The sequence below is a fragment of the Rhineura floridana genome, chromosome 3 (genome assembly GCF_030035675.1).
Source record: "Rhineura floridana isolate rRhiFlo1 chromosome 3, rRhiFlo1.hap2, whole genome shotgun sequence".
Classification (NCBI taxonomy): Eukaryota; Metazoa; Chordata; class Lepidosauria; order Squamata; family Rhineuridae; genus Rhineura; species Rhineura floridana.
This window is the reverse complement of record NC_084482.1, coordinates 150,709,732-150,732,944: the sequence shown is the minus strand read 5'-3', so window position 1 is coordinate 150,732,944 and position 23,213 is coordinate 150,709,732. Positions and strand designations below refer to the sequence as shown.

General features: G+C 44.6%; 1 protein-coding gene across 6 annotated transcripts in view; it reads right to left on the bottom strand.

The window, feature by feature from the left end:
- Positions 1–23,213, bottom strand: part of COL7A1 (collagen type VII alpha 1 chain) — a 201,752-nt gene that overhangs the window by 80,875 nt on the left and 97,664 nt on the right. For all 6 annotated transcript variants that reach the window (XM_061618340.1, XM_061618339.1, XM_061618342.1 and 3 more), the window contains 26 exons: positions 22,496–22,540; positions 21,381–21,416; positions 20,167–20,202; positions 19,538–19,570; positions 19,179–19,250; positions 18,276–18,335; positions 17,809–17,844; positions 16,975–17,055; positions 14,422–14,457; positions 14,283–14,327; positions 13,653–13,724; positions 13,522–13,566; positions 12,687–12,713; positions 12,557–12,592; positions 11,998–12,078; positions 10,582–10,617; positions 10,414–10,449; positions 9,241–9,321; positions 7,443–7,478; positions 6,886–6,957; positions 6,121–6,165; positions 5,884–5,919; positions 5,269–5,304; positions 4,648–4,752; positions 2,459–2,494; positions 730–765 (listed from right to left, as the gene is read on the bottom strand). In XM_061618340.1, coding sequence (XP_061474324.1) covers positions 730–765; positions 2,459–2,494; positions 4,648–4,752; positions 5,269–5,304; positions 5,884–5,919; positions 6,121–6,165; positions 6,886–6,957; positions 7,443–7,478; positions 9,241–9,321; positions 10,414–10,449; positions 10,582–10,617; positions 11,998–12,078; positions 12,557–12,592; positions 12,687–12,713; positions 13,522–13,566; positions 13,653–13,724; positions 14,283–14,327; positions 14,422–14,457; positions 16,975–17,055; positions 17,809–17,844; positions 18,276–18,335; positions 19,179–19,250; positions 19,538–19,570; positions 20,167–20,202; positions 21,381–21,416; positions 22,496–22,540 — 1,296 coding nt within the window. The remainder of the gene's footprint in view (positions 1–729; positions 766–2,458; positions 2,495–4,647; positions 4,753–5,268; positions 5,305–5,883; positions 5,920–6,120; positions 6,166–6,885; positions 6,958–7,442; positions 7,479–9,240; positions 9,322–10,413; positions 10,450–10,581; positions 10,618–11,997; positions 12,079–12,556; positions 12,593–12,686; positions 12,714–13,521; positions 13,567–13,652; positions 13,725–14,282; positions 14,328–14,421; positions 14,458–16,974; positions 17,056–17,808; positions 17,845–18,275; positions 18,336–19,178; positions 19,251–19,537; positions 19,571–20,166; positions 20,203–21,380; positions 21,417–22,495; positions 22,541–23,213) is intronic.

The window sequence follows — 23,213 nt, the reverse complement described above, 5'->3', positions numbered from 1 at the left end:
TCACTAGCAAACAGGTGAAAAGGCAGCAGAAAGGCAGATGTTCTCTAGGTTATTGGTAGATACTGAGTTCTACTAAATAAGCAGGGAGAGAGGCATCCTCTGAAGAATTAGGAAAACTCTCACAAGACCAGGTCAACCAACTCAACGGATGAAACTACTCAGCACCTCTTTCTGGAAAAGTGTCAAAAAGATGGTAAAAGGATTTCTGTAACCCCAGATTAGATCCTAGAATACACTCAGTTCCAGAGTACCTGTCTTGCACCATACAACAGACCCCAAAATGACCATCAGAATGCACTGTACGTGTGCAGAGGCTTCTGGTATGTTACACAGGTCAATACCAATGTGAATTTGTATTGTTGTGTGATATGCCAAAGGCCCTTGTGCATGCACTCAATAGCCTAGTGCAGACTAGGGATGGTCTAGAACCCAAGCGATCTGACAATAGATTCTAGTAAGTTCTGGTTCCAATGTGCTCTGAGTTCCTTCAAAATCCACTCTATAACAAGGTGGGATGCATACATTGTCACAGTTTTACATGACAAGAGAAAAAGGGAAATTGACAAAGAACACTGCTGAAGACTGGGGTCATTACAAACTGCAGCCAGTAAAAGAGGGCTCTCACAAGACAGGATTTTGTCTAATGCCCTTCTGTAAAGGGCTCCAAAACTCTGAGGAGGGGTGTACTCCTGAATCATCAAGCGCTCTGTGGACTTAAGAGATACCCACCTGCTCTCCTTTGGATCCAGGCTCCCCTCTGTCTCCCTGAAACACAATGTGGATGGGGAGTCAGTACTGGAGGGAGAAATTCAACTCTGACTAAGGGTAAAGGGATACTCTGGATCTCTGACTCTAGATGAAGGGTACTTTGGGTCCCAGGCATTGGAGCCATGCAGCATGGGACTGTGGCATGCAGGGCATTACATCCTGTTACTGCAAGTGGGGGTGGCATATGTGGGATGCAGAGATATCCAATCCACAGCATGCCTCCTCTCCAGGCACTTCATTCAGGTGGAAGGGTGGGATATAATGATGGAGAACCCCTAAGGGGTCCTGGCCCCAAGCAATTAGGGCCCCTGAAAATTGATTAAGGAAAAATGGATTTCTTTCCTCTTATTCACATACAGCAGGCATTAAAAGCAAAACCCGTGTGTCCAGGAAAAAGCAGAGAGGTCAATGTCACCTCTCTGCAAAATTCCTGAGCAATCACTCCGAACCAAGAAATGACTAGAAGCGTGACGGAACATCATCAATTTAGTATTGTTTAGGATTAATATATTTTTACTATTTGATCTTGGAAACAGGGGTTTCTGAGCTCTCCTATTGAGAAGCAAAATACTTCAGTTAAAATAAATCTTTATAAAGGGAAATCTAAGTAGACAGAATTTTTAGCTTGATACTGATTTTATTATGGCATGATGTATTCCATAAAATCATTAAGTGTGTTCTTGAGGTAAGGGGTATTTTGAGATGGGCTGCCTTTCTGCATTTCACTGTGTTTTATGGAGAAGTGGCTGGCTCAGATTTGCCCTTTTCCCTTCCTGTGTTCCCTAATCATTCTTTATATTATATTATGAGGCTTTTGGTTATAAAATGGTGAGTTAAAATTAATATTTCTTTATAGCTAGGTAGTAGTAGGAATTTGTACATGGAACTCCCAGTCACTCTAGGGAGAGCCAGATTTGGCTTGTAGTCATGGCTTCACCCAAGGAACATGCTGTTTTGTCCTAAGAGATATTCCTTGACCAACTTGAATGATCAGGAGCCATGATAGAATGGAATGTAAATGGTACATATGGGTTTCAGAACAGTACAAGGTCATCAGTAATATATGACAGTAGAATGGTGAGATCTGAGCAAGGGGACAGGTTGACATCACTGAACACAATGGGAGATGGGGGGTATGAATATGCATGTATTCATTTTAATAAAGTTATCTGGTTGGTTGGAAGTGTTTCAAGAGGGAAGAAACTGTTAAGCTACGTAGAAAAGAATTTGGGGGATTGGTTAAATCATTGTCACATGTTGAAATGGTATCCTATAAAACATCTGTGCATACTATATTTCTTTACAGTCCCTCTCAGATTTTCTGATGGGCTGTCCTTGCATATGCTTGTGTTTTTTTTAAATAAAGGCCTACCTTTTTGCTCCAAGCCTGTCTTCAATTTTATTCAAGGACCCCCAGCAAAGATCCCACAGGAGAAAATAACAATTTCTCCATCAATAAATTCAATAAATAATTAAAAAATAATAATTTATTTTCTGCCCATAAGCCCTTCTGATTAAAGTGGTTCTAGGCTGAATTTTCTTTCAAGGCTGAATTTTCACATCCAAGGGATGTGGCCAACATATAGGGAGAGTTCAGCTGACATGGAGGTAGGTGGGAGGACTGCACTGCACTAGTTACTTCCTTACTGCACCAAATCTGGTGCAAGTTGAAGCAGAAAGCTTTGCTTACCTTTTGTCCTGAAATCCCAGGGAGGCCCGGCATGCTCTGAAAACAGCAAGATAGATATGACCATAACAGAGCTGCTAAGCAAGGACAGGAAACATAAAGGAATCCTTAATCGTATGGGCCCTGCCAGGACTCCCAGAATAAGATATCACTTAGAGCAAAGGTGGGCTGCATTTTTAGCTCTGAGGGCCACATGCAGTGGTGAGTCAGGAGCTGCACAGTCATGTGCGCAGGCACACAAATACGAACAGACAATGTTCTCCATTCTCTTTCTTACACACACTTCAATTCCCCCACTCCCAATGCAGCTAAGATTGCTGCATGCAATGGATCTTGGCTGTACCAGAAATTCTGGGGAGGAAGCTTAAAACCCTCCCCCCCCAATACTCCCAATGGGCTATTAGCAGTACAGTGCAATGCAAGTATTCTAGGCTGTATAAGGAGTACTGAGAAGAGTTCAAAGCTTTCCAGCCCCTGTGCCCCAGAATGACAAAAGATCACTATCCCAAGGACAGTGGTCTCGGCTGGATCAAGAGCACTTGGGGGTGAGCGGGGAGCCACCCTGGGCTCCTACTGGGAGGAAGGGTGGGATATAAACCAAATAATAAGTAAATAAATACAAATAAAATAAAGGCCACCCCAGCACTCTCGGTGTCTGCAAGCAGCAGGGGAAAATGGGCAAGGTTACCCAGGACCTTGCAGCAGTGGCGGCTGGTGCCCAGTGGAACTGGTAGGACAAAAAGGCAAGGAGGCCAACAGACGGTGGAGCCAGAGACAGTGACAGGCAGAGACAACTCATTCTAGTTTTGTCCCCACCCTCCTCCCTGCTCAGTTCTATCAAGGTCAAATGCAGACTGAGGAGGAGGAAGCTGGCAGCCAGTGCCACCCCCTAGAGTGGCTGGAAGGAAGAAGGCAGGTGGGTGGGGGCTGGCTCAGGGCAGGCTAAGGTTGGCGGGACAGTGACCCATTTTCCCTAATGGACCAGCCTCCACGCCTTGGCAAGTTGTACTTAGCCAAAGAGCCATTTGATGCCTGCCCGTGATTATTTAAATATTTAGAAAAAATTATAAACTGCTTATTCAAAAAATCTCTTAAGAAGCATACATGAAGTGATATAATTATCAATATACACACAGGTAAAAACAGAAATAAAAATAAAAATATGCATACATAACTAAATTATATGTCTGCATAGGCTTGCTGAAATAATAAAAAACATTTTAGCAGGTGTCTAAAATAGTAAAGTGGGGATGCTTGCCTAATGTTAATAGCAGGGAGTTCCAAAACATAGATGCTGCCACACCAAAAGATTGACTCCTCACAGATGCAGAATGAACTGTGTAAGGTACTTGAAAATGTGCACATTCGGTGGATGAAAGTGGTCAAGTAGGCATGCAAGGGGGAAGATGATCCTTCAAGTAAACTAGCCCCAAGCTGTTAGCATTTAGAGCTTTGGGGAATTTGTATTTAGAGCTTTGGACTCTTTGACTGGCCAAAGCAACCCTCACAAGATCCGTTCCCTAATCTGAATTCAGCTTCTTACAGTTCAGTCCTGTGCCAGGTTCAAGGTACTTGGGTTAATTTATAAAGCCTTAAACAACTTGGGCCCAAAGTACCTGAAGGACCACCTGACTCCTTATGCTCCACCTCAGTCACTGAAATCCTCTGACAGGCTGTTTCTGCTGCTTCCCCACAAACCTGAGGTTCGGGTGGCCTTCACTAGGGACTGAGCCTTTAGTATGGCAGGCCCTGCCCTATGGAACTCCTTACCAGTAGATGTTCAGCAGGATCTGTCCCTGCCTTCTTTTAGAGGTCTTCTCAAAACTATATTATTCAGACAGACCTTTTCAATATGAATTTCTCTTTTTAACCAACCAGTATTTACTGATGGCTTATTGGTATTCTCAATTTTTGTGGATGCTTTTGCTGATTTTATGTGTTGTATATTACCTTGATATACTTTTATGAAAGTGAGGGTTATACATAAATAAGTAAATAAATATAATTTGGAAGCAGGTAGATATGTATAGAACTGCAGTCTCTGTGCCAGTGCCAGTGCCTTGCCTTTGCTATGACTTGCTTTTCATACCACATAGCACTGATTCTGCTATCAGTAACTTCCTGGAAGAATCTGTCCATTATCTGCTGGCAAAAATAATGTCACATATATTATGTGTGAGAAGGCTACTCACCTGGCCTGGTGGACCCACTTGTCCTGGCATGCCAGGAACACCCGGTGGCCCTGGAGAACCTGGAGGTCCATTGGGCCCTCGCTCTCCTTTAACACCTTCCCGACCCTGCCAATAAAGAACAAATGCAGTGAGACATAATAGATAAGAAGTGGCCTTATACCGAGTCCATCTTGCCTTTTCTGACCAGCAGTGGCCTTGCAGGGTCTTAGGCAGAGGCCTCTCCCAGCCTTGCTAGCTGAGATCCTTTTTAACTCCTGATGCCAGGGACTGAACATGGGTCATAACAACAACAACAACAACAACAATTCATTTATGAATCACTTCCCATGAGGCATTCCAAAGTGATTTGCAATATATATGTACCAACAGTTGTTTAATTGTTGCATTGGATTCAGACCTCTTCCCTCAACAAAGGGCTTCTCCTTTTGGGGGTACCAAGCATGCAAACCATAATATGTATTTATTGCTTAGAAAATACAATGCTTTTCCCAGCTGGCAATGCTGTCTGATTTGGCTGTTCAAATGTCACAGGCCCCTACTGGATAATGCCAGGGGTCTACGAAAGGAAGCAGGGATACTACCAAAGTTGCATGCAAGGCTTTCTAGGGCAATGGTACTTACATCTCGGCCAGGTGCTCCAGCTTCACCTTTGTCCCCCTGAAGGAGAAGAATGAAACAAAATGTAACATTGGAATTGCAATTGTGTAGTACAGGCAAGACTGAACCATCCTCCCCAGCTTTCTCTTCTTTGTACAGAGAGAACAAACCTTCTTTGGATCCCTCTACTTAGTAGCAGCCGGCTTAGTGGGGTGGAGCCATCTTCCCAAAACTGGTGTCACGGCAGCTCACCTGGACACAGTTGGAGCAGGGCTGGGCAGTGGCGAGGCTGGGGCTGCATAGGCACATAAGTGGAGTGTGCTGGTGCTCCTGCACAGCCCCAACCTCGTCCCCATCTAACCCTGTCCAGGTAAGCTGCAGTGACACCAGTGTTGGAAGGGCACCTCTTTCCGACCATATGGGCTGCTACTGCCCATACTCATCACTGCATGCCTCACTGACATTCGTAATGCAAAGCTGCTATTAGCTGCAGAGGGTGGTGGTGGTGAAAAGACAGAAACCTATATTAAGAGGTTTGTTTTATTGTAAGGCTCACCCTGCCTTCTGCTAGGCCAGAACAAGGCTGGTTATCATGAAGAGGCCTGGCTAATATACTGGAAAAATATATAGGGCATTTACCTTCCTCCCGTCTTCTCCTGCTGTCCCGTCTTCACCCTGGAAAATAAAATGGCACATTCACATTACTCTTCCAGGTTCTACTTAGAGGCATCCACTCTAATCCTCCCATTTGCTACGAGAGCTGATAAAAGAACATTTTTAGCTATCCACACTTCCTTCCCCCAATACAATCCCTTGCCTGTCAGGCCTGAAGCCCCACTTCTCCAGGAGGGGATGGGGGTCAGGCTCATCACTCACATTCTTCCCATTCAGCCCAGGTTTGCCATCATCACCAGGTTTGCCCTGGAAAAGAAATGCAAGCTATTAGCCCGAAAGTGGAACTGAGACACTGGATTGCCCAAAAGCGCCATAACTGAACTGGGATTAAATCCATGTCACTTTAGCACAAGATCATTCTTCATTCGTTATGCCCTGGCTTTCATCACTGAGTGAAAAAAGATTTAAACATAAAAATTTACAGAGGAGGAAGAAAACTCTCTAGCAGATGTTAAAAAATTCTAGTTTCTGTGTGGGTCAAGATATTCAGAGAACTGAATTTCAAAGTTCTGAGGACATTATGTAAATCTGTGGGCTGGCCAAACATTGACTGAGCACTGACACACTAGCTACCTGCACCAATACATAACAGAGGCAATCCGATATGATTATACTGCATGAAACCCACAGGAACAACAGCAACAGACCCTCCCATATCACACCTTCCTCCTTTCAGAACTTTGCACCTCCACCGTCTGCCTCTTGGGAGTGTCAACAGCAAAAAGTGGAGGGCCAGTCTTAAATGCACCTACCATTAATCCTCCTTACAAAGGACAGAGCTGTTTTTCCTTGATTGCCCTACAAACTCACTATTCTTCTTATCAAAGCATATAAAATAAACAGAGACCAGGAGCAACTTTTTAACAAAAGCCCCGAAGGGGAAGTATAATGATGGGTATGGATTATCTGCGGGATACTGGCATTGAGTGCAGAATATCATCTTGTATCTTTAACCACATTACTCACAGGCAACCCTGGAGGTCCTGAGGGGCCAATTGCTCCGGGAGGACCCTGCTCACCACGCAGACCTGGCAGACCCTGCCAAAAAAAAAAAAGAGCTGGTGAGGAGTAGACCCGTTGGTTTGTAGAGCAGAAGACAGACCCATATCTTCATAAGATATTTGATAACTGAAATTAAGTAGTCTCTCATACCCTGTTAACATGGAAGGAGAGTGCCAGGACAAGAGCCCTTTAGTATGGGCAACTGGACTCTATGCAGACCACCCTAAGATCAGCTAAAGAAAAATGAAAAGAGACTGACTCTGTCACATCCAAAGTTTTCAGTAATTAGCAGGAGGCCACAGAACCTAAGCGCTTTAAGTGTCAATCACTGTCAAGAGAAAGCTCGGGAGCTGTGTTCAAGCAGGCAAAGGAAATAAAGAAACAGTAAATGGTGGACCAATAATCTGCTGTAAGATGTCAGCTTCTAAATAGCACTCTGCTTTTGAAACAGGATTGCAAGATAAAGAATCAGTATTTGAGCTCAAAACTCATGCGGCCTGATGTGAGGCTCTCATACTTACATCTCTGCCTGCGTCACCTGGCTTCCCTGGATCACCCTAGGAAAAAGAAGAAAATGTGGATGTGATGAGGAGCCAGGCATTGCCTTGTGTCTCATGCTTTTCTCATTTTACTTGTACCTGCAGTACGCAATAGGGTTTCTTTAAAGTTCATATCTCTCAAGGTCATGGCAGCACAACAGCAAGCATTGTTCCCACAGATTATGTATATGGCACAGGAGAATATTGTATGGAGGAATAATGCAAGGAATTGGAGTCCAAAAGGATCAGACAATCCTAAGTACTTAGACTTGGTTACTGGAAAATGCAGACACAATGCAGATCTCATTCATGCTGTAAAACTAGCATAAACATTGGCCAACTGGGTCTTCAATACGCAAAATTAAAGGAGCTAAGATGTCTATGTCAGGGATAAGGAATCTCAGGACCAGGAGTCAAATGCGGCCTCTCTATCTGGCTCTCAGGACTGTCCCTCAGACAATGACCCCTCCCCAGACTAGGGATAGAATACGCAGTTGCTGATTTGCCCCCGCTCTGCTCTGCACCTACCACAGCCATCCGCAAGGGTTCAGAATTAAGTGGGTTATTCACCCATCCCAGCTTGCAGCCTGTTGCTTGCCCCATGGTGTCCCGCCTCCTCTTCCTTTTCCTCTTGCTCCTTCGCAGTCTGGCCCTGCTGAGGAGGATGTTGCCACAACCTCCGCTGTATCGTTCCACCCGGGGGGGGGGCTCCTCTCCTGCCTCCTTATTCTCTGTGGTGGCAGAAGTGGGCTGGAAGAGCAGAGCGGCAGCGGCTATGGATTCCATCCCTACCCCAGACCACACCCTTCACTCTTTTGCCTGGCTATAATGTGACATTGAAATGTGATAATGCTTTTTGTTTGCCTGGAGGCAGGATGCAGCAATTGTGGGCTCAGGATCTAGTATCCATGAGATGCAACACCATTTCATTTCATTGTCTAAGATGCTCAGAACCTTTAGACTAGCCCTGGAGGCAGGCATCATCCAAATTATTATTTTATTTGCAACAGATAATATTTGTTGGATCCCTCCCCTCCTACTTTCTCCACACATTTACACATATTCTTGGAGAGACAAAAAATGCTGTTTGCCACAGAACCATTAACTCTCTTCTTCATTAGGTCTGGTCTAGAAAAGGCCCAGTGTATGTGACCAAAAAAGGAGGCATGCACAGGACTGTACAATAACACACTTACTAATTGAACAAATGTGTTTACTTCCCTTTTTATAGATGACACAATTAGGTCCAATAATGATTCAATAAGAAATAAGTCAGACTTGTAAAGAAGTATCCAAGCATTCACACTACAAAGAACTCATCATTAGACAGAATCACATTCTGCCAAATCAGAGCTTGGAAAAGTTACTTTTTTGAACTACAGCTCCCATCAGCCCCAGCCAGCATGGCCACTGGATTGGGTTGAGCGGAGTTGTAGTTCAAAAAAGTAACTTTTCCAAGCTCTGTGCCAAATGTTGTGAAAGTCAAAACTTCTACATTCCTACGCCAACAAACTGGGTGCAATAAGCACTATCAGGTTTACTTTGTATAATTTATTGTTTGGGGGCAAAAAAGCAACCAGCATCAACTCAGCTTCCATATTATGAACATTGTTCAAACAGAATGCAAAAGCTACAAAATGCATGCCTATCCTCATCACTCTGTGTAAGGACTTAGGAGCAGCTCACAAAACAGTTGATGGTGCTGACAGTTACACAGTGTCATTATGGATTAACTATACCTGATACTTTATCTTTTACCAAGCATCATGCTCACGCTTACCCTTTGGCCTGCAGGCCCTATTTGCCCAGGCTTCCCATCTAATCCATTCCGGCCATCCAGTCCTGGAGGGCCTCGGTCACCCTGAAAGAGAATTAGACAGTAAATGGGAGAGTGAACACCCAGGTTCTGGACCACAGTGTTCTGGAAGGTGGAGAAGAATGGGAGCCATAGGCAATGTTTTGCATACTCTGGATCGGTGGGGAACCCCCAGCCTGCGGATTTAATTAGGCCCACCATGGCTCTGAATTTGGCCTGTGAGACCATTTTGGACAAGCACACTTATCTGTCAGTCACCTGACATCAGAAATCTGTTATCTCTGATCTAAGCACTAAGTGGTTTGTCTTCTCTCAATTTTAGTGCCAACCATCACAGCATCAAGATAAGAGATGAGCTTATTTCCGATCTTAACAGTGTGGTGCTTAACGCTAATATTAGAGATAAACCTCTGCCTGCTCTTTGACAGTTTTAACTTATCTCCCATTTTAGTGCTGTTGAACCGGCACTAAGACTGAAGATAAGCCTCTGCCCAATCTTTAAAAGGCGGCAGACAGAAAAAGACTCTTTCTGCTCTTTAAAAGGCAGCAGCAAATGCTTAACTCCAATCCTAGGGCTGCTGCTGCTGCCTTTTACCATGAATCATAATTTCTATGGCTCCATATTATCACCTTTTACAACAGTAATGCATGCTCACCATTATATCCAAGTTTCCGTCATGTTTACCACTTACACACTCCTACATACAATTCCAAAAGAGCTGACAGCAAACCAAGTCTCTTCTGCTTCTTGGACTCTTGCCCAAACAGTTAAAGGGCTATGTGGGGTATTGTTAGATTCTTGACAGGTTACTGAATTGGAATTTCAATGACTCCATAATGCTCCTAGGGCACCCAGCATTATCAGTGGAGATGGCAGTGAGAATCACAGAAGCCCACTGAATTTGTGTATAAAGTTGTACTTATTTTATAATTTACTCATTTAAATGCAAAATTTGTTATCTGATACAGAATTTGGCGTCAGAGGAAACCTCTGCTTTCTATTTACTTTTTATTTTTTAAAGTAAACTGGTTATCATTACTGTGGATAAAAAGTGGGGACAAAATTTACATGGGGAAATTATTCCATAGTCCTCACCACCACCACCACTGACACCTTAAAAATCAAAGCTCTCTTACCTTCTCTCCCACAGGGCCTCGGTCTCCAGGGTCACCCTGCAAAATGAAACAAATGAGCACATGCTCAGTTTACAAATAACTGTATCAAGCTGGGAATTAAGTTCTCCAAAAATCAAAAGGGAAGCAGGATATTTTGTTCCCTTTCAAGGCAGATGGAAAAAGACTTACACGAACTCCAGGTAGACCTCTGGAGCCTTCAACTCCCTGCAAAAAAAAAAAAAAAGAGCTTTCTGCAAAAGGGGTGTGAGAAGGGAGTGGCTAGTTCCTATGCAAACATTCTTATGCCATTTAGGCCAAGTAATCTTCCTTTTCTTTTGTACCAAGAAGAACCAACTTTCCCACATGGAGCCTCTTCCCATCCTCCCTTGCTAATGCTCAATACTTCTAAGGGAATGTCCTACAACATCCCTCCATCCAGCCCCCATCTTATGACATAATAACACTTCTACTGCACATAAATAAATAATAAATTATTCAAGTATTTGTGTCCCATCTTACCATAAACTGATGCTCAAAAATGCAAATATAATAAAATGCAGATAAAACAGCAATACAACAAAAACTAAAGCATAAAAATAAGGCAGACAAAACATTAATAAAAGCAAACCAGTTTAAACATATTTACAATTCAGCTCATGTGCCAAAGGCTTGTCCAAATAAAAATGTCATTGCATGCCAGCAGAAGGTCATTAGAAATGGGACTAATTGGGGCTCCTTTGACAAAGAAATCCAGAGCCGAGCATGGCATAATTCCCTAAAAGTATTAATCATCTCTATACATCCATTCTAAGGCATCATGATGATGATTTGTTGCTTTTATTGGCTGCCTTTTCTATCCAAGGCCCCATAATCCAGCGGCCACCAACCTGGTGCCCTTGGGAATACATGTTACCACAGAGGCCTTCCCTGGCACCCACAGAGTTCCCCCCACTGAATCTGGGTTGAAATAAACATTCTACTGTAGCCAATAGAATAGGTCACAGCGTGTGGTTCCTAAGATAGTGTCTATAATTTGAGAATATGCCTATGAGCCCTAAGAGGTTGGCAATCCCTTCCATACAGAAACATGTAATCTAAACTTAAAACAACTATTGTGCCAAACACCTTTCCTTCATCCACAAACATTCAAAGACTGTTCTTTTCCAATGGCTACTTGCACCTTGCTCTACATCGTCTCATTGCAGATAAGCTGTTGTTTCAAATTAGGGTGTTTGTCAACAAGGAGAAGCCTATCCCTGAAGCCCTGAGCAAAGGAGGTGGAATGTTAAGATGACAGTTACAAAAGGAACACTACTTAACATCTTAATATTCAATCGATTTAATGCATTTTACATTTAATATTTTAGTACTGAGTTTTGTAGTTGTTTATATGTTTAATTATGTTTAGGTATTTTTGGTATAATTTTTAAGTTTAATATATGTTTTTAAATTGAATATTGGATGTTATATGTTGTGAACCGCCCAGAGAGCTTCGGCTATGGGGCGGTATAGAAATATAATTAATAAATAAATAATTAATAAATTCTTAGTTTGATGATGTTTTCAGTTTTCTTTTTGGCAGACCTCAGATGTACTGGGACCTACCCGTTCTCCTGATAGGCCAGGTAAACCAGCATCTCCTTTCACACCTTTCATTCCATCCTCTCCAGGGTCCCCTAGCTCCCCCTGAAAGGGAAACATGTGGTAGCTGAGATAAACACCAGAGCCTCACTTCTTATGAACCAATATCCACAAAACACTTTCTGAAGTATGCCCAGAGTGAATGATTTCTCTGAGGGACAAATCAGACATGATGCTCAAGTGCCAATAAGAGTTGGAATAATGCAAAGAGCAACTTCAGAGGTGGGTCTTTCCTTAGGACCTCAGCAGGAGAGGAAATGTTTAAATCCCCACCCCCACCCCTCTCCTGTGATCCGGATAAATGTATTAGCTCTCCTGTCAATTCTATTTGCATTTTTAAAAACACCTCCACATTAAATGCAAAGACATTTAATGTTATGTCTAGTTTAGCCCTGAAGCATAATCTCTTTGCAGGACACACTCTTGGGGATTCCCACTCCCCGAGTGTGCTTGCAGTCCAGGGACTGCTGCCTTCTAATGGCCCAGCAAGTGAAGGATGGGATCTCAGAGCCTAATCACCCACCTTCTCGCCTTTTTGCCCTCCTCCTCCAGGTCCCACCTGCAGAGCAGAAAAGAGGAGAGGCACATCAGACACTTGCAAAGTCAGGATCAAAATAAAATATTGTGACTGGGGAGAGAAATGTGGAACGTACTGTCTGGCCTGGGGGTCCAGGTTGACCCTGCAGGGAGGGAGAAAGAAAAACAAGGATTAGAACACTAGCTGGTGGTTTCACACTGCCTGTGATATGCCCCAGGCAAGAGCAAAAAGAAAACACGTTTGTTAATAGGGAGGATGCATACTATGTAAAGGCACACATTCAAATATCTCCAGAAGGCATTGTGAGGGCTCTGGGTTTCTTTCAGAAAATAGAGGCAGGATGTCAACTCCAAAATCAGCACGAAAGATATGAAACATCCATTGCCAGGATTTTCCCTTATTAGTATAATGTGGAGAACTGGATAGCAGTTTCCTCCACAGTGCCAAAACCCTTTGAGATGTGACTGCAACAGATGGCATTGGAGCATGCTCCACAGTGAGCAGATGAGGAAACAGACAGGAGCCAAGCCATATGCAAGTCAAGAGCTTGAAGCGCTGGAAGCTCTGTTGGCCAATGTGGACACAAAGAAGGGAAATGGATTTGAATGAGGAGTGCAGTGAATGAAAGCCAGCCTTTGGAAGGGCACTGATGGGAGGTGATGAGTATTCCTTCATGTCTATATTGAACAAAGATCTGCAATGAAGGGTGTCTCTGGAAACTCCCATAGTCAGGAAGGAACATGGAGACAAGCTTGCTGCATTAAAATAATACACTTGTCCTGCAGCCCCATTCGATGTCAGTGCCCATGCACCTGCCCATTCTCATCTCAACCCCCTCCCCCAGTGAGGCCTAGGTCCCAAATAGCTGACATAGATTAGCTACAGTAGCCCTTAGTAGGAAGAATATTCTTTCAAACTAAGAGACTGGGAGAGGTGGCACAGCTACTCACAGGATCTCCCCGGTCACCCTTCAGCCCTGGTGCTCCAGGAGTGCCCTATAACAGGAAGAAGGAACATGATAAAAGCAAGGCTGGGTGGGTGGATGCTGCAATCATGTCTGAGCGTGGAAATGTACTCTTACATTTCTCCCATCTTCACCTGGGTCCCCCTGGTCCCCCTTCTCACCAGGGAGCCCTCGGCTTCCTGGCAGGCCCTGTGATATTAAAAGAAAAACAGAAAATCAGCACGCTATCAAGCAGCTAATTCCACTTTGGAAAAAAGGGGAGGGCACAGTCTTATGGAACTGGCTAGCTGGGATGAGACTGGATGGAGAAATGAGTGAACAGGGGCAAGAAGAGGGCCTTAAATACAACAGAGCTGGGAAAATAACAACAACATAATGCCATTAGTAAAAGGGAATTCTCCAGCTTTGCCTAAGAACAAGGAGGATCAGTAGATTCTAGAACTTCAAACTGCAGGTCCCACCCCACTGTGAACAACACCAATCAGCACTGCTTATGCAAATATCTCAGCCATTCGGGTTGAGGCCCATACAAGAGGCATGAAGGAGGAAAACATTTCCACAGCAGCTGTTCTAGAGCTCCAAAGCCCAGGCTCAGGCAACAGAGAGTTTTATACCGAAGGGATGGCAAGTCACCCAGACTACCTTACTTCAGTGTTTACAACATTCTGCACCTAACACCCATGACTGACCCTAGCAGATCCCATTCTCATACACCAAGAGCTTGAGTGGTGCTTCCACCGTACTTACCCGCAGACCCTTCTCTCCAGGTTTGCCAGGTAGACCTGGCTCGCCCTTAGGAGAAAAGAGAACCATGAGAGACTGCTCAGTAAAGGCAAAAGCAAGAACATCAGAGGGGCAGGGGGCAAACTGAGAGGCTGTTACTTACTGGGATCCCTTCTTCTCCTTTGTCACCTCTTTCACCCTAGAAGCAAAGAATCCATAGCAGATACATTGTTTCTATTGTTCTTATCAGCAAAACACAAGCACACCCTTAAGAGTTTCTATGTTTTAAGGGCAAGTACCCCCAAATGAATCTACTTTAGACCCCTAGATGGTGACAAGTAAAGAGAACCTGACTTTCAAGAATGATATGCTAATGTTGCCATGGCACTCTCATGCAAGGTTTCCATAGAAACAATATCCATGTCAGCATTACTATAAGCAGTGCCTCTTCTGGCTAGAATTTGCTGTATCTCCAGGTGTGCTTCCCATATGTATTGGCAAACTTTCTACCACCAACAAGATTCTAACTACACTTTCAGCTGTAAAGTACTCCTGGGCAAGATCTTGGAACGAGTGGTTGCTGGCCAGCTCCAGGCGCTATTGGATGAAACCGATTATCTAGATCCATTTCAATCGGGTTTTAGGCCCGGTTTTGGCACTGAGACAGCCTTGGTCGCCCTGTATGATGACCTATGTTGGGAGAGGGACAGAGGGAGTGTTACTCTGTTGATTCTCCTTGATCTCTCAGCGGCTTTTGATACCATCGACCATGGTATCCTTCTGGAGAGGCTCGTGGAGTTGGGAGTTGGAGGTACAGCTTGGCAGTGGTTCTGCTCCTACTTGGCGGGTCGTCTCCAGAAGGTAGTGCTTGGGGAACATTGCTTGACACCGTGGGGTCCCCAATGTGAAGTCCCGCAGGGGTCAGTTCTGTCTCCCATGCTCTTTAACATCTATATGAAGCCGCTGGGTGCGGTCATCAGGAGTTTTGGAGTGCACTGCCATCAGTATGCTGATGACACACAGCTCTACTTCTCCTTTTCATCTTCTTAAGGTGAGGCTGTCAATGTGCTGAACCATTGCCTGGCTGCGATAATGGACTGGATGAGAGCTAACAAACTGAGGCTCAATCCTGACAAGACTGAGATGCTGTTGGTGGAAGGTTTCTCTGACCAGATGGTGGATATTCACCCTGTTCTGGACGGGGTTACACTCCCCCTGAAGGAGCGGGTTCGTAGTCTGGGAGTATTTTTAGATCCTTCCCTGTCACTCGAGGCTCAAGTAGCCTCAGTGGCACAGAATGCGTTCTACCAACTTCGGTTGGTAGCCCAGCTACGTCCCTATCTGGACAGGGAAGACCTCACCTCAGTTGTCCATGCTCTGGTAACCTCTCGATTGGATTAGTGCAATGCGCTGTACGTAGGGCTGCCTTTAAAGATGGTTTGGAAGCTACAGCTTGTGCAGAATGCGGCGGCCAGACTGATAACGAGGACCGGGCGGTCTGAGCATATAACACCTGTTCTGGCCCGCCTGCACTGGCTACCTATATGCTTCCGGGCCAGATTTAAAGTGCTGGTCTTAACCTATAAAGCCTTATATGGCGCGGGACCACAATACCTGCTGGAACGCCTCTCCCGATATGAACCTGCCCATACACTACGTTCAACATCAAAGGCCCTCCTCCGAGTTCCGCCTCATAGGGAAGCTCGGAGGATGGTAACAAGAACTAGGGCCTTTTCAGTGGTGGCCCCCGAACTGTGGAACAGTCTCCCCAATGAGGTGCGCTTGGCGCCGACGTTGTTATCTTTTCAGCGCCAAGTCAAAACCTTCCTCTTTGCTCAGGCATTTTAGTCTTTTAAATATGTTTTAATTGATTTAATTTTTTTTGATTGATTATAAATTTGATTTTAGATTTGTTATATACATGTTCTTTGTACTGAGTTTATTGGATTTTATTGTGTATATCTATATTTCTCTGTTGTTCACCGCCCAGAGAGCTATGCTAGTCGGGCAATATAGAAATTCAACAAATAAATAAAAAATAAATAAATATTGTCTAGAACATGCATGGTAAATCCTAGCCTGGAAGCCTGCTGTGTCCCCACTCCACATGCAAAAAAAAAAATAAAAAAATTGCCTCCCTAAGACCTCACTGATTTTAGTAGTGGTAGCAAAAAGGGAAAAAAAATAAAGTTGACATAACAGTGGGGTGGGCAGGGAGATTTAAACCTCTCCACCTTGCCCAGTACCCTAATGGGGGTAAAATCATTCTCAGTCATCAGATGGATCATTTGATGAGTGGGGAGGGGTGTTAATCCCTCCTCCTGAGTTGATCTGCACGGATCAGCTGGGGAGGCTGTGTCCCTGTGTGGGTGCATGCGTTCGGTGTGGGTGTGCATATGTATTTCTGCATGGAAGAGTTTGGGATAGCCTACACACATCACTGGCATGTGGCCCCAGACAGCTGGCCAAGGGTGAACACAGACCTCGGGCCAAAAAAAGGTTAATCGCCCTGGTCTAGAACATTGGCCTTCTACTGATGACTTAAGAGTCAGGGTCCACCACTGGGGTGCAGCCTGACCTAATGTGGGTCACACCAGCAGCATGGCCACCATACAAATGTATGGTAAAAAATTAAGAAGCGGGTTCCCAAAATGCAAGTTTAGGCAAAAGTTTAGGCCAGATCTGAAAAAGCTAGAGCTCCTTCTTTCTCGCTTACCTCTTTTCCTCTCTGGCCAATCTGTCCAGCAGGTCCAGGCCTTCCTGGCTCTCCTCTCTCACCTGGGTCTCCTGGGTCACCCTGAGTAACAGAGTCATTGCCCAAGGAAAAGAACATGGTATCAGTCCAAATAATGCAGGATCCTGAAGGAGCTTAAAACTACTGGCCATCATATGCTGGAACACTCCCAAAGAAAGCTAGAAAGTTCCTCCTAGTCCCACCCCCACTCATGTTGTAGAGAACCACTATCTGAGTATGGTGTGTTGGGCTTGAACTACAGAGACCTGGGTTCACATCCCTGCTCTGCGATGAAGCTCGCTGGCTTACCTTGAGCTATCTCTATCTTTCAGTCTAACCTACCTCATTTTAAGATTAAAACAGGGAAAAAACCCATTTCTCAGGAAATTTGTATGAAATTATACATGAAATAAATATCTTCACTGTATCCCAACAGCTTAGCCTTTCCAGCTTCCCTGCCTCATGGCTGGGCTGAGCTAGAGTCACATATTCTAGAGAACATGATGAGCCCCTTGCACTCTCTAGAAATCTGTGCAGACAGGAGCATATCCGGCCTTCCACTATGCCAGGGATGGGGACCGTGTGGCCCTCCAGATGTTGTTGGACTCGCATCTCCCATCAGCCATACCCAGCATGGCCAACTATAGTCCAGCAACATCTGGAAGGCCACTAGTTCCTCATCCCTGCACTACATACTTAATATCACACACACACACACACACACACACACAGAGGTTGAAGGGTGCAGGTCCCAGCTGCCTAGCCCAGACCCCACCAACACCCTTTTTCTCTCTTCAGCCAATGCACAGTAGTTACCTTTGTGCCAGTCTTGCCAGTCAGGCCAACAAACCCCTGATTATTAGGAGGGAAGAAACAAATAATTAATACGGATCTATATCAGTCAAGAAAACAGAGGCTTCTACAGGGGGGCAAGCTGTTCCACATTGTATTTCAGAGAAGAAAGGACTAGCTCCATGGAAAGAATACTTCTCATCCATTGACTGCAAGGATGCACAGCCCAATGAATATTCAGCTGGCTGTACAGAGATGGCTTGTGCAAAGGTCAGAAAGCTCTGAATCTACCAGAGGAGGGAGCTAAGGCACTGTGCTCATGTCAGCTCACTGGGTCAGATCAATGTCAGTGCAGGCCAATGGCCTAGTGTCCAATAGCAGAGGCTGAGCAGATCCCTCTTCCTCAGAGGAAAAAAAGAGGGTAACTAACAGAGCCCTGGTACAGAGTTGGTTGCCTTGCTACAGATTTAGGAAATGAGGGTAGGACTCACCCTGTCCCCTTGCTCTCCTTTTGGACCAGGTGGGCCTGGGACACCAAGTCCGGTAGACCCCTAAGAGGGACAACAAAGCCATGTCATAAAGTACTTATTTTCAGGGAAGTGATGTATTCCCCTATAACACACATACACCCACCCATCTACCCCCCCACATTCACACACTGATGTCCATCATCTTTACTTTAAGATAGAAACATATATTGTATGGCAAAGTTGGTCCTGCCATAGAGAAAGGTAGGATTGCACCACTCAGAGCAGTGAACTGTTTTTATCAAATTCAGCCATTAGTCAGATCTTTCTCCACTGGAAGGACACAATTGTTATTAGACAATCATCTCAAATTGTAGGGATTTGAAGTACAGCCAGGTAAAAAAATTTGCAGGTAGAAGAAATCCACCCTTCCCTCTCACATCAGGCTGAGGGGCAGCAGTTGGAAGGATGAGCACTGCAACCTCCATTCCACCAAAGAGCAACCATCTTGCCCTGCTCTACCTCCTGTCACCAAAGCAAAGAGTAAATTATATGGTCTAAATCTATTACAATTATTATTTAATGGATTTCTAGCCTTCCTATCTACTTATTTATTTATTTGTTGCTTTATTAAATTTATATCTCGTCCTTCCTCCCAAAGGGAGCCCAGGGTGGCAAACAGATGATAAAACTCTAAAAACATCTTCAAACAAAAGATTTTAAAAAAACATATTTTAGAGTGTATCCGCTTTCAAAGTAAAGCTGTTAGGCTCATGTAAAAAATAAAAACATTCTGACAAAATTTGTAACAGTGAGCATCCCAGTTTGACTTGAAATCCAGACCCTGAAGCTGAAAGAAACAAGTTCTGCTGGTTGCATCTTCATAGTCAACATGCGCTGACACATCTTGTGATGCGGGACACTCACACGTTCTCCTTTGTTTCCAGGATCTCCTCTGAGTCCAGGCAGCCCTTCTGGTCCTGCAACACCTGTCTCCCCCTAAAAAAGAAGATGACAATATCACAGCTTCAGTGGTCAATAGTGGCATTTCAGCACTCTTGTCTTCCATACTATGAGCATTGCTGCTTTCTGAGGTGCTACCATAACCCAGGAGTGAAATCACCAGAAAAAAATTATAGCCAGAATGGTGGATTTGGAATAGTGGATTTGGAATAACTTACTGAAGGTGATTTTCTTCAAGGAAAAATATTATTAAAGGGGGTGAGGGTCATTCTTAAGCTGCACAACTTATTCTGCAAGTCTCTCCTGAGGGGCAGATTTGTTACCTTGTCTCCTTTGATTCCTGACACACTGGAAGCCTAGAAGAGACACATAAGAAAAGAACCTGCTGAAATCTTGTCATAATTTATTTTGACATATCATCTTGTGAAAAGGCACTTCTTGCCCACTGATTACAAGCTGTATGCAAAAATGTAAGTGAGGTCAGGACCTCCCCTGTTCAGGATGGAGGGATGATGGAGCTCTCCATCTGCCCACCAGCTGTGCAAGATGGTGAAGGGATGGGGGCAGGAGCGTAAAAGGCTTCAGTCTGTTCTCCATCCATGCAATAACCAAGGTACCTCAGTGGGTGCTAAATTCTCGTTCTCATACATGGCATACAACCGGACTGTTAGTTAGATGATTTAGCTGGAGTATCTGAGAAGCTCAAGTGAAGGAGACAATGATTTGGAGAAGGGATAAGAGATTATATCGTGATAGCCTTGTCCAGCCCAGGAATAAAACTACCAGAGAGAGAGAGAGAGGGGGGGGGAGGGAGGGAGAGAGGGAGGGAGGGAGAGAGAGAGAGAGGGAGAGGGAGAGAGAACACTAGGATAATCTTGTACATTCCCCCCCCCAAAAAATATACAGTAGCCGCTCTTGAGCAACTATGTCTGTTCAACAAAGGGACACTTACTGGCTTCCCAGGTGCACCAGGCTCTCCCGGCTCTCCCTGTGGAAGGAAATGGCACAGGAAGAGGGCTCAGACAGCACATGAAGATGACAACACTATCACAGAAGGGGATCACTATGACTGATCCCTACTAGTGACTTCATCTGCACCAGGCCAAGCGATGCTATTTCAGATCTCCTTGTCTCATACTAGAGGGAGCAGCACCCTAGGAGTTCATTAACTTTGAACACTGAGAGAGATCCTTGGGTGTCTAGAAGACTAGAATTTAACTCATGGTTCTAATATCTGTAACTAATGCATGGAAACAGCTCAGTTCTCATTCCTCAGCAAGTTCCAGGAACAGTAACTGCAACTACTTTTTACTTGTCAAGCTTTTTTGAACAGGTTGACAAACTAGTCCTTCAGAATACTGTAGCCAGGCCTGCACAATCTGTCACTCATCAAGCCAAGCACACATACATAGCCCATCAGCCATGTACGGCAGCCTCTCAGAGGTTTGATAAATCTCCATTTTACTGCCTGCCTGGAACTGCACAAAAAAAGCGGCAGTTTGCAAGACATAATATACAACTGATGTGCTGCATTTAGCCTGGAAGTGGGGAACAATGGCATGAATTTCATTTGTGGAACTTCTTCAAGGCTGCCTTTGCAGTCACCCATAGGGGTATGGTACAGCTCTAAAGATCTGCTGGCCCAAATAGTGAATGGCTGAAAGATCGCCTCCTCCTTTAAATACGAGCCCCAAAATTTAGATCAGCAGGGGAGACCTTGTTGGTGATTCTGCTGCCCTCAGTGGTCTGTGGGATGGCAGCATATGAGAGAAACTTCTCAGTGGTGGCCCGCAGACTCCAGAACTTTCTGCTTCTGGGTATGTACCTAGCCCCAACTTTAGAGATATTCAGAAGACACGCAAAGGTTTATTACCTAGGCTTTTGTTCAACTGTGGTTAATGATCCTACAGGTTGTTCTGTTGTTCATTATTTTTGTATTGTATTTTACTGTTTCATTACAATGCAGCCTGCCCATGGACCTTTGGTGAAGAGCAAGTAATAAATGTACATCGTCTTCACTGGTTAGGAATGCGTCACACAATGTTGTTCCTACAAAAAGAGGGATGACTCGTCCCATTACCAGTTTCCTCTAGCTTCAACAACCCTGCTGTGCAAGCACACCCCTAAAATGGAAGCAGCATTTGGAATATGTTAACAAGTCCTTACCCTTTCTCCTCGAAGTCCAGGTGGTCCTTGCAAGCCCTGTTCCAAAGGTCAAAGGAAGACACATTCGTCACAAATTTGCCAACTGTCATGGTTTTCACACTAGCAATTTCAGTCACTCCTGAAGCAATTATTAACAATATTCTGGAGGATCTTCTGCATACCCCACAATGTAGCCAGATGGGCGTATAGAGAAGGATGGAATCACCAGCTGATGTTAAGAAGGGCCCTTGTTCAGGAAAAGTTTCCAAGAGGAAACTGTGTGCGAGTAACGTCACATTTCAACTTGATTCATGCCTTTAGTTGCTAAAGGCAATAGGATCTTATATGCATGGTGTCCACTACCAGGCTGAGTACATTTCTGCTATCACACTTAGCAATACCACACAATTGAAATGCAGTCACATGACCACTTCACTAGGTATGTCACCTGAAATGCCTCCTATGGCTGTGTTGTGAATTTATGCTGAGGCACTATCCCAACAAAATTGCAGACTTTCAATGGACTTACGGAGGCAGCCTAGGTCTGGAAATCCAAGTCTCTGCTTAATAGGTGCAAAATGGTGTAGATGGTGCAGTTTGAAGTGGAGAAGCAGCAGGTAGGTTACTTAATCCTTTCCACACTCCCTGCGTTTTCCTTAGAACCCATCCCCCACCCACCTGCTTTTCCTTGTGATGTGGCATGAAACCCTGAGAGGTGAGGGAGGGTATTATAGGAGAAAAAGATGGGTGGGTTAAGCATTCCGTTCCCATCTTCCATTTTATATCATGCTCCCCCACCAACACTTTGCAGTTCTTGAGTGGAGACCTTGGTTCCCAGACCCAGGTCTCCATCAAATATGCCACTCCACCCTTTAGTATGGTATCAAAATTACAAACCCAGCCACAAAACAAGGAGGGGCCTTCACCATGCTCCATCACTAAATTTGCTCTCTCTCATTATCGCCTGTACTCTGGCTCCTCAAACAACCTCTGGTTATTCTACTCAAAAGGAGAAAAGGGTTAGGCGAATTGTTCCAAAGCAGTTAGCATAGCTCATCAGAAATGGAAGCTGCTGGTCCCTGTCTAGATTCTCCAGCACGCTCAGGCATTGAGCCTAAGGTGAGTCCCAAACTCACATCTCTGCCAGGTGGGCCTAGGCGGCCTGAGGGTCCTTGCTCTCCCTGAAACAAGAAAAAAACGGGGAGTTCAGTAGGACCAAGAAGAGTTTCTCTTTGGAGCTGGGGCAGGGGCATTGTTAGTGGTGGCCCAAAGTGGTGCACCAGCCTTGGGTCTTTTGTGCTGGGCCCCAGATTTCCTACTTCTTCCCCCCACTTTTTTAACTTATATATATTTTTTAAAAAAATTGCTTACAGGGCAGCTGGGCCTACTGCAATGTACAGCACGAGTGAGACCCCAAACATCCACCATCATAATTTGCTCAGGCACTTAAATTTGTATCTATACATATAAATTAACATATGCACATTTTATGCATATTTATGGCATGGGACGGTGCCCTGAGTCTTTTGAAGTACCTAGCAAAGCCCCTGCAACTGAGTCTGGGCAACAGTGAGGGCTAAGAATAGGACAGCTTCTCAAAGATATCGGTCCCATTCATTCCTTATTCTCTTGGTCAGGGTGGTGTACAAACCCATTTCTCCCCATTTTATCATTGGAGTGAGCCTGAGAAGCTGGTTAGGCTAATAAATCACTGAAGGAATAAGAACGGGAATAGGAATTTGAACCCAAGTCTCTCTGGTCCAGGCCCAACATTTCAGTCGCTGCACACACTAGCTCTCCCAGAGAGGGATGCCCTTTGTGCCTATAATCGAGGTATAGCAAGGTTAATCCTGA